Below are 11,221 nucleotides of genomic sequence, written 5' to 3' on the forward strand. Positions count from 1 at the left end.
TGCAAAATTCGGCAGCGCATGAGTTAGCCAAAATAAGTCGGATGTGTCTTCCTAATAACTGTATGGAGTGAAACACTACTGTACCGCCTAATGTGGTTGTTTGTGTCTTGGGTGATATGCCTAAGAACGGTTAATCTATAAAGCTTTGCTTTGACCTAAAAAAAGTGAAATAACATTTTTCAAAATATTTGTGGGGCCATGCGTGCAAGCACTTTCCATATTATCTTCCAAGTTTTTTTGTCAAACATGTCTGGATTAACCGAGAATCTAGAAACCCTTACGACATGGTATATTTTTTTCACCGCATCTATATTAATTGTCTCAGCCTCAGTATAATTTTTGCGTAATATTTTTTAGTCTTTATTACACTGTTCATCGTCAAGGACAATAACCATCCACATGTTGCACATGAAATCCACGTTTTTAAACGAGTTAGTTCCAGTAATAATAATACCTGACAGGGTCACACAGCCACCGTAATGAATGCATAGCGGTTTAAATCAAAATCATGTCAACCCCATCGACACTTAATTAAAATTCAATAAGATCGCGACAATATGCAGTATCCCTTTTTGGGGCTTTCAGTGCCATTGAAGGCCCGGTGCCCAGAGATGAAGAAAACTGGAGAGCTGATGCCACCAATAATCCCGGTCCGCAAAAATGCCATGTCCCTGTAGATACGTCTGGATGAGCGACCACCTGAGTCTCGACAAGGAAGGTCGCACCGGTCAGCTGCCCCACCAACCAGCGGCCCACGCAGGCCCCACAGCCGCTGGGCGGCCCAACCTCCCACTGTCCATGCCAGGTGGCCCCACCTCTCCCCGCTGCACCCACCCACCAACTTCTCATTTCTGTCAAGGAGTATTGCTATTTAGGCCCCCCGTCTCCACGCCTCTTTCTACTTCGGTCCATTTCGAAGCGCAGCAAGGGTACCGGAGCAAGCAGGAGGGAGAGGGATGGCGGAGATGCAGCACGTGGTGAAGGTCGAGGAGGGCCGCCCGGCCGCCGACGGCCGGCCCTCGGTGGGGCCCACCTACCGGAGCGCCTTCGCCCGCGACGGCTTCCCGGCGCCCGTCGACGGCCTGGACAGCTGCTACGACATCTTCCGGTGAGCTCTCCTTGCTCCTCCGGGGCCCCTGGCTGCTTCATCCTCTGCTCCACTGATGGCTCCTGGATTATTTCTCTTTTCGATGGCGTTGGTCAAAGGATTGAATCCGGCGGTTCTGTTCACTTCACGCGCAGTGGGTGGGACGCGGAGGATGTTTTCTTCTATTGAGTATTTATTTGTTGTTTGATTTGTCGCTGTCCTTGCTAGTACTGCACGGATACTGGGGTTTGATACTATGCCTGATTCTCCTTTGCCTCCCGTCCAACTAACTACCCGCATGAACCCTATTCTTTATGGCATTTATGTCGGTATGCTTGCGTGTGCTAGCCCTCGGGATCTGTTCCCCACGCCCTCGACAAATAGCCCTAGTACTCTGCATTTATCTGAATTTCCTCTTTGCATTTCGGCTCCGAAATCTTGTTTATTAGTTGCTCTGTTGGTTGGGCAGTTGTATAGACTCACTCTTTAAATGCCTTTAAATTCCGTATCAGTAGTAGTACGCTGTTTCTATGGAGTGATAATTTTCTTTAAAGCAGAGGAATGAAGTTCAGATTACTAGTTCGAACTCAGCAGTACTATTTCCCGCTCGTTCATGACCCTCTAAAGCTGTTAATCAGCATCAAATCGCTGATCCATGCAAACCTGTCATCAAATTGAATTCAGTTTCTCCATAGTCTTGTGTGGGTGGGAACGCTGATGTCAGATTGGTCAGCAGTGTCTGGTTTGTTTCTGGTTAGTTAAACAAGGAAATTTACCGAGCAAGTTGGTTCGTTGCATTTTGACTTGCTACTAAAACTCTTAATTTTGGCGACCTTTTGTCCTAGTGAGCTTATTTAGTTTTGAGTTTCAATGATGTGTGCTCATACACAGAATGGCAGTGGAGAAGTACCCAAACAACAGAATGCTTGGTCACCGTGAGACTGTTGATGGGAAGGTACCATTTGGCCGATTACAACTTATATCCCCTGAAAATATAAAAGCAGCAGAATTCTTGCTAAGGTATGATTTGTGTGCTATAAACAACTAGGCTGGTGCATACGTTTGGAGGACATATAAGGAGGTGTTTGACATTGCAAATAAAATCGGTAACTCTATTAGGAGCTGTGGACTCACTAAGGTTTGCTCTCGTTTCTTATATATTTGCTACTATTCACTCTAATGCTAATTTACTTAAAACATTTTTCAGTTAGGTGCTATGTTTTCTCATCTTGAGTGACCACATGAAATTAAACATTATGTGAACTTTTCATTAGCTCGGGGGAGTCACTTTGATGTTTCATGATTAAGGTTATTTCATGATGACTAATTTTTTTAAGCTGGATAATTTTGCAGGGCAGTCGTTGCGGTATATATGGTGCTAATAGCCCTGAATGGATTATCACGATGGAGGTAAAATCTTGTTCTACTGCATGCAGCATTTAATTCATTCTTGCAACAAGTAACTATTTTCATCTTGTTGGACTTCTGGAGTTTTCCTTAACCATCAAGAGCACTATGTTTGCCATGTATCTCTTACGAACTTAATTCACTTGCAATCTCTATCCCTTGCAGGCTTGCAATGCCCATGGAGTCTACTGTGTTCCATTATATGACACTCTTGGTATATATCCTGACATCTCCATTTTATGACATTGATGGGCTTGCAGTATGTCCCTCTTTCAGTTTTTTTGTTTGTTGCGCATCAGTGAATTATACACTTCATTGAGAAGCGCATCTCGATATTCATATGCTTTGCACTATTTAAGATTTCTGAAATCATGATCAAGCTAAAATCACATCTCAAAAAAAGAATGAAAAGCCCCACCACATCCTTGAAACATGTGGCAAACAAGTAATCTAATATCTGAGCAGAGCACTATGCAATTGAACATTCTTAAGTATGGATCCTTTTCCCCACATTACAAACGATAAAAGAAACAGTACTGATGATACAGTTGAACCTGCTTATTGACGATGCTCTTTCTGTAGGGGCTGGTGCGATAGAGTTTATTCTGTGCCATGCAGAAGTTGAGATTGCCTTTGCAGAGGAGAAGAAAGTTGCGGAGGTTTGTTTCCTTCATCATCTCATATGTAGAATTGTATGCTTGCGATGTCCCATAAACTTCTCTTTTCAGTATTTGGTATTCATGCCTTTGCCTGGGGGATGATGCATGTTGACCCAATGACCCCTATTCGGTCGGTAACTTAGGAAAGTGGAAACACTACAAAGCAGTACATCAACTCTCTTTTATATCCCTAAAGCCCCTTTTGGGTAGCCCAATCCCAGACAAGCCCAGTTTTTTTTGGCTGAGATCCTGGCTGGTTTGGGGCCAACCAAACAAAGGTTTCAAAAGTTTCTTGTTGTCAGTTATGCTCTGTGCAGTTCCATAAGCTGTTTGGATTAATAGAAGCCTTAGTTCGTATTAATAGAAAACATTCCATCTGTTGACACAGCTCTCTACTGTTGAGCAATTACCTTATGATTTTGTCCATTTATGTTCAACACGCCAAAATTATCACAGTTGTGATGCAACCATGTTAATGGGTTTTCTGTTATTAATATCTCTCTTTTATCTCAATTTGACAGCTCTTGAAGACATTTCCCAAGTCAACCGAGTTCTTGAAAAGTGAGTTTCACTTATCCTAGATAGATCTCATCATCTAATACCAAAAGGTTTCCACCTATAAAGCAAATATATTATTTTGTTTGTAGCCATTGTGAGTTTTGGTAAAGTGACACAAGAACAAAAGGAAGAAGTTTCCAAGTATGGGCTCTCAATATACTCATGGGATGAGTTCATATCTTTGGTAAGATAGGTGGTCAGCTTTGCATGTGGATTCTTCTGAATATTGTTTCTTAAATATGAATATTTCATCATGATGTTGTGTTCCGCACTTCAGTATTATGTCTAACTGTATCCTCGCTTTAGTGAATGACTGGATGAGCAAACATTTAACGTAATCTCATTCGTGGAACATCAGAAATAAGGAATCTAATGGTTATTGGCTGCAAACTTGTCGAGTTATTTGTTCATTTGTTGTTACCATCTGTGATTAGATTTCCTTAGATCATTTTTGCTACCTGTGCTAGATCACATAATACATTTGCACTCACAATACATCAAACATGTAAATATTCTAGTTTTCCAAATGATGTAAAACATTTTACTGTGATGATCTTATCGACACAGTTATTAACTATGCACTTTCCTTGTGGCATCTTATCTGCAGGCAGGTGACCAAGAATTTGATCTTCCAGTGAATCAAAGGACAGACACATGTACTATAATGTACACTAGTGGAACTACTGGTGACCCCAAAGGTGTACTGATCTCCAATGCGAGCATTATCTGTCTCATTGCAGGTGTGGACCGGCTTCTTAACTCTGTAAACGAGCGGGTAAGACGCGAGCAGCCATTATGCCATGTAATCTTACCTCACGACCAATTAATATTTAATTTCTTTTTCTATGTGATAATCTCAGCTGGAGGAAACAGACGTTTATATGTCTTACCTTCCTCTTGCTCATATCTTTGACCGAGTTGTGGAAGAGCTGTTTATGTTCCATGGTGCATCTATTGGATTTTGGCGTGGGGTAAGCATCATTATGTGTTCACCTGAATCCTTCTCATGGTTGTGCTTTTGCACCTGTATTGACTATTTAAAATATGGTGCAGGATGTTAAGTTACTAGTTGAGGATATTGGTACACTGAAACCAACTATCTTATGTGCTGTGCCACGTGTTCTTGATCGGATATTTTCTGGTAAGGGTCTGCTTGAGTCGCCTAACATTTCTATCTAATATTAAAATAAGGTTACAAAGAGCTTCCACGTTCCCTGCTGAGAGACTATAATTCCTACACTAATTGGAGGAATAAGAGGGAGACCCGCACTGCTTATTCTTGTGCGGGGTAATGAAATACACGTTCAGACCATTATAGTTGTATAAGAAACATAACTATATGTTTTTGTCGTAACCCTTGCAGTCAGCGCACTTCTAAATAGACATATGTAAAGTGGTGCTGTGCACATGGGAGTATGTTCTCTCACTCCTCATATAGTCATATACCACTTATACACATGTATTGTAATCCTTTATCACTTTAAATATGCTCCATTGGTAATTATCAGATACTCTCAATTAACTTACATGAAAATTTTCATTTCAGCAAACATATCTTAGCATAATTTCAGTAAACATAATTTTAGCATAATTTCATTGGAATCTCCCACCATCAGCCAAGGAACCAAGGTCCTGATGCAGCAGAGGAGATCCCACATATGATAACATAAATGGTTTTGCGATTCACCATAAACAAACGTGCATCTCCATTTTATTTCGTTTGGCATATCATGAATGAATAGATTAACAAAAGCAACTGCCTAGATTTATTAACTCAACTGAGACACCCTCATCCCCAAACAGAGCTAAAAAACACCCCCTTTCCCCTGCTCAGTAAAAGTGATTATCTGTTTAAGACCCAACCTCCAATGCAACCCCTCTACCACATCTTTCCTGTGTCTTGTTTCTAACAAAAACACAAGCTTCCGTCGGTGAGATTGCACGAGGCACCTCATGTCTTGAACTGTCCAGGATGCACCAAACCTGGCAGTTCCAGGAGAACATCACCAGCAAAAGCCCAAGAACCTGTCCAGGATGTACCCTCCCTTCTGTGGTTCTTTTTCGCTGTTGATGCATGTCCATGCATTAACTTGATGTACAGTTCTTGGGCTATCCGTAGTCACAATCTGCTTCTACTGTTCGAAGTTCAAAAGAACTTGGAGCCGATTCTGAGTGCAAATTTTTACATACGGTTCATCCCTTTGCTTTACACTTCTTTCAGGGCTTCAAGCTAAAATCTCAGCTGGTGGTTTCATAAAGAGTACAATGTTCAATCTTGCTTACAAATTGTAAGTTTGCTAACCTCAGAGCAGTTATCTTTTTTGGGTGGAAGTGTGGAATACTTGCTTGCACTGCCAGTGACTCCATGTTAAGTTCTTCAATTATTAAGTGTCCGTAGCCAGTGGTGGACACAGGATTGGGCCAAGAGGAGTGGTATCCTGGGCTAGGAGCTGCTGGTCTCTTGGGATCCAGATTTTTGGGCCAAAACCTGCTTACTTACTCTATAACTTTGGGCTGGATCCAGGATACAGCCCTCCTAGCCCTGGCCCTAGGCTAGCTAGATTCTCATTGCATCATTAAAGGACCTCACCTGTCACAAATCCAAGTATGATGTAGACATTTTGTTTTGCAGCAAGCAGTTTAGAATGATGAGGGGAGCTAAGCACAATGAAGCTGCTGCAATATGTGACAAAGTAGTTTTCAGTAAGGTATTTCAGCATGGCAGTCACTGCTTCTTCATTTTGTATGGTTTTCCCAACTTGCTGCCTTCATATTCTAGAAATTGTGTTTATTGCGATTAAGGTGAAAGAAGGTCTTGGAGGAAATGTCCGTGTAATTTTATCCGGAGCTGCCCCACTTGCCACTCATGTGGAAGAATACCTGAGAGTGGTGACATGCGCACATGTTTTACAAGGATATGGTACATCTTTTACTCTTGGGATACGATTTTTTTTTACTGTTATGATCGTTCAAGTTGCATGATCGCCTGATGTTTCTGCTCTATTTCATTTGGTCAGTAAACTTTATTATTTTACTTGTATGGATTAGATCAGCTGTTTTCTGTTAAAGATGACAGGTATAACCACGTTGTTAGCTTTTGAGATCTATGTTATCAATAAGAAATGCTTACTCATTGAACAGAACTGTATGTTCTTTAGTGCACTATTCTTAAACTGGTTGACAACATAAAAAGAGAGTTGTGTATGTTCTTTTACCTAAATTAGGTCAATCCTTCATCTGCATAAGCTGATGTTTTTTGTTCGCCTTTCTTCGCCAACCTAACTATCACTTCCGGCTTGCTCCTTGATCTTCTTCTATGTTAGGTCTCACGGAAACTTGTGCTGGATCATTTGTCTCGCTACCAAATCAGATGTCCATGATAGGGACTGTTGGTCCTCCAGTTCCAAATATTGATGCCCGCCTAGAATCTGTCCCTGACATGAATTATGATGCACTTGCAAGCACACCTCGTGGAGAAATCTGCATCAAGGGAGAAACATTATTCTCAGGGTACTACAGGCGTGAAGACCTTACAGAGGAAGTTTTGGTTGATGGATGGTTCCATACAGGTACATCTTGCTTTCAGTGTTTAAGTTGTCATCTGTTTCCACTATGTGGTCGCTGCAAAAGTAAAGAATGGAACGTAAACATTTTCCAAATATTCTAGGCCGTAATATTCTACTAGTATTCTAGGCCTCTGAATGTGTGGCATTATCGGTCCACGTGGAAGGGAACATATGGAGGATAAGAGTTCACCCCAGTTAATCTGGATCTAGTTTGCATGTCCTTTCTCACCTTAGCCTGGGTAACAGTATTACGGAGATCACATTGTTTAATAGAAAAAGTTCTAATGAGAAATTCACTCCCGGCTCTAGTTGATGTAGTCATTATACTGCACAAACTATTCTATATTGTGCCTCATCCGAAGTGGAGATTCAAAATATTTTTTTCCTTTTCTGCTTACAGGGGACATTGGCGAGTGGCAACCTGATGGAAGTATGAAGATCATTGATCGGAAGAAGAATATCTTCAAGCTTTCACAAGGAGAATATGTAGCAGTTGAAAATTTGGAGAACATTTACGGTGTTGTTTCTGCTATAGACTCGGTATATAGAGTTCAATTTCCAGGATTTATAAGTTCTTTTTCTGCACCATTGTTCTCCCTCCGTCCCAAAATAAGTGTCTCAACTTTATACTAACTTTAGTACAAAGTTGTACTAAGCTTGAGACACTTATTTTGGGACGGAGGGAGTATGATATAACCGGTCAAAATAGTTTATTCATGCTTCGTTGTACTTATTGTTGCGTTCTATTGTAATATCTGAAATATTTTCTTCAATTTTTCCAACATTTGCCAGATATGGGTATATGGAAATAGTTTCGAGTCATTCCTTGTTGCCGTAGTCAATCCTAACAAGGAAGCCCTTGAGAGCTGGGCTGAGGGAAATGGAACCAGTGGTGATTTTGAGGCACTGTGTGAGAATCCAAAAGCAAAAGAATATATTTTGGGGGAACTTTCAAAAACAGGAAAAGAGAAGAAGGTGATATTGTTAATTGCTTTTTTGTTTTGCTCTTCTTTCTGATGATATTCATGGCTTACTCCAGTGCACAGCCTAACTTTCTACTCATCTTTGTGCAGCTCAAAGGTTTTGAATTCATAAGAGCTGTGCACCTTGACCCAGTGCCGTTTGACATGGAGCGTGACCTGATCACTCCAACATATAAAAGGAAGCGGCCGCAGTTGCTCAAGTACTACCAGGTATTGTTCATCCAATTATTGTTGTGAGCCATGTTCAGCATATGTCATCTACATCCACCTCGAAACATAAAAATAAAAGAAGCATGCATCGTTTACATGCATGGAGGACCTTGTGCAATTTGTTTCTTGTCCCTTTAAGGGCCAGTTCTTTTGAGGTGCAGCTTATGCATAAGCTGCGATGGGAATAAGCCTCACAGAAGCTGCCGTGGAAATAAGCCCATGAGAATAAGCCATCCAGTTCTTTTGTCTGAGCTTATGTTCCGAGTTCTCTGTTGAAAAGTCTACAATACCCCTAAAATGTAATTGTATGACATTTAACTGCATTTTCTGTACATTGTAGCAGCAACTTGGACAACTTCTTTCATACTCTCTTGCATTTGCAAAAAATGCTAGCAGGGCCAAACAAAACAACAATCAAAATGCTAGTGCTTGCATACAAATTTCTGAATGCATTCAGTAGCAACATTCATCCTTTTTTTACAGGAAGTAGAAACTTGGACATGACCAAAAACTAGGTGCACATGAGCAATGCACTTCCTGAATGCAATGCTTGTAGTACTCTACTGGAAAAAATAGACAACAAACAGCCTCATATTAACAGCAAATAGACATCTACTCATTTTCCAGTAGATAAAATTATTCACAAATAGTCAGCAATATGATACAGAAAATGGATCATTCAATTTGACATCTCAATTTGATATGCAGAAAGTCAAATCTCAATGTACAATTTGATTGTGAGACAAAAAAGGTCTTGTAGGCAGTAGCCCGAACACCTTGTGGGCGAAATCGCCAACACGGGAGCTCACTCAGCGGCCGGCCGATGCGGGCTTGACGGCCAGCAGCGGGACGAGTCGCAGCTCCTGCTCGGGCTCAGGCCACCTGCGCCGCCGCCTCGGAGGTCGTTGGTGTCCGCGCCCTGGCGTATCGAAGGCGAACAGCGAGGGCGCCAGAGGAGGTGCGGTGCTTCTGGGCTAACCTCCGTCCATGCTGGCGGCGGCGAAGGGACGGGGAAGGACGGTGACGATGGCTCGAGTGGCGTGCAGCGGTGGATCGATTGCAATAGTGGAGTGGCCGGGATGGAGCCGAGCAGAGGGAGGCGGGGGAGGAGCGCGGCTACCCAGCACCGCCGGCATCCATGTCGGCGGCGGCGAGGTACGCGGCGTCAGCGGCGGCGGCGGCGGGGGGGAAACCCTAGCTCTCCTCTTCTATCACGGGACGGGATGCGGGAGTCGAGCGCTGCCTTTTTTTGTTCTTTTTCTTCGGGGCTGGTCGTCCGGTTTGCTGGCGGTGGCATTTGCTCCGTAAATTCTTGCAGCTGGGAGGGCAAGGAGATGTACCCCTTCGTTTCTTAAGTGATCGCTGCGGGAAGCTCCGGGAAGCTGCCCTCCCACCAGCTTTTTTCCATCGTGAAGGAAGTGGCTGTGAAAATAAGCTGAGCCCACCAGCCCAAAACGAGTTCTTTTCAGCTTCTGGCTTATTTTGACAATAAGCTGCCAGAAGCTGCAAAAGAACTGGCCCTAATTCATCATCTTAGGAACTGGGTGACCTTTTTAAAAAACCATGAGAAAACCAATGCAGTGGATATTTCTGAACTTACTATTTCATCGGCATGACAGCATTGTTTTGCTCCTTCTGGTATTCTGATGCCTTGTACAAACAGGACAGCGAGCAGCGCTAACCTTACTTCATTTATTTGCAGGGCGCAATTGACAACATGTACAAAAGTGCTAAATGAGCTCGTCTAGAACACGTAAAATGGGATTCCCGACACCCAAGGAGCTGACAGAAGTACCAAACTCAATAGTGCTACGCTATATTATTGTGTATATGCCCCTAGCTTGGATCGATGAGTGGTGTAATGTTCTTTCAGAATTTGTTCTGTTTTTAATGTGTGGCAAATGGGCAATGTAGTGGCACGCATAATGGTAGACACCGTTTCCAGTTGTTTGAGCTCTGGAACTGCCATTTTTACCAACGACCGATTAGCAGCCAAGAAACATGCCCCAATTCCAATCTTAAGATACTTGTGATGCTTGGGTCGCCCTTTTTCGTCTTCCCTTGCGTCTTTCTTCAAATACTGTAATACTATTTTTTTTCGTCTGAGCCTGAGGAATCCATTTTGTTGATATAAACCTTCGTGAATACTTATTGTTTTTTTCTTTCTATTCCTACATCTGAGTAGTATCATTGGAACTTATCTGATGCTAAAACAAAGTAAAAAGTTCATCCTAGAAGAGTAGAAGTTAGTTTTTGGTTCAATATTAGATAGGTGTCATCATCATGGACTTGCTTCATTGTCAAGGAACACGCGCATCACGATGGAACTCACTGAACATAGCTTAGAATTAATGATTTTCTTTTTCTGAGGGATAGAACTAATGGTTTTCTGTCGAACATTTTTTTGGAAAGGAGGATAACCCTCGGTCTCGGCATTAGGACGATGCATGCAGCAATATATTATTAATAGAGCAAAATTCAGTTGCCGAACACTATCAAAATGAAAAAAAGTAAAAAAAATAAACTCTGAGGCCATATACCTCGCGACAGTAACTCCCCCAGATAACCACTAACCCTATGATATAAGACACAACATAAACAAAAACACACAACTCCTAGATTAGTCCATCACAAGGTTGAACTTCGGATTCTCATCCCCGAAGCAAAGTTTCAATCCACCACCTTCAGGAAGGACGCGACGCAGGCGCGCGACGTTATAGCCCGATCAAAAATCTTGTGTTTCCACCGGAG

General features: G+C 42.2%; 1 protein-coding gene across 1 annotated transcript; it reads left to right on the forward strand.

Annotated features, from left to right (window-relative positions):
• The first annotated feature begins 844 nt into the window (after positions 1 to 844).
• Positions 845 to 10,638, forward strand: LOC123061633 (long chain acyl-CoA synthetase 4). Its single transcript, XM_044484812.1, has 19 exons — positions 845 to 1,108; positions 1,979 to 2,042; positions 2,136 to 2,225; positions 2,441 to 2,497; positions 2,660 to 2,708; positions 3,077 to 3,153; positions 3,675 to 3,714; positions 3,801 to 3,895; positions 4,319 to 4,486; positions 4,572 to 4,682; positions 4,765 to 4,852; positions 5,933 to 5,999; positions 6,344 to 6,419; positions 6,514 to 6,631; positions 7,035 to 7,280; positions 7,678 to 7,817; positions 8,070 to 8,252; positions 8,351 to 8,470; positions 10,173 to 10,638. Exons 1-19 carry the CDS (start codon positions 957 to 959, stop codon positions 10,206 to 10,208), a joined length of 1,977 nt encoding a protein of 658 aa, XP_044340747.1. The 5' UTR covers positions 845 to 956; the 3' UTR covers positions 10,209 to 10,638.
• The last annotated feature ends 583 nt before the right edge of the window (positions 10,639 to 11,221 follow it).

The sequence above is a fragment of the Triticum aestivum genome, chromosome 3A (genome assembly GCF_018294505.1).
Source record: "Triticum aestivum cultivar Chinese Spring chromosome 3A, IWGSC CS RefSeq v2.1, whole genome shotgun sequence".
Classification (NCBI taxonomy): Eukaryota; Viridiplantae; Streptophyta; class Magnoliopsida; order Poales; family Poaceae; genus Triticum; species Triticum aestivum.

Coding starts and splice junctions, on each gene's coding strand:
- LOC123061633 (XM_044484812.1), top strand. CDS start 957: ATGGCGGAGATGCAGCACGTGGTGAAGGTCGAGGAGGGCCGCCCGGCC. Junction 3,154..3,674: donor AGGAGAAGAAAGTTGCGGAG/GTTTGTTTCCTT, acceptor TCAATTTGACAG/CTCTTGAAGACATTTCCCAA. Junction 8,471..10,172: donor AGTTGCTCAAGTACTACCAG/GTATTGTTCATC, acceptor ATTTATTTGCAG/GGCGCAATTGACAACATGTA.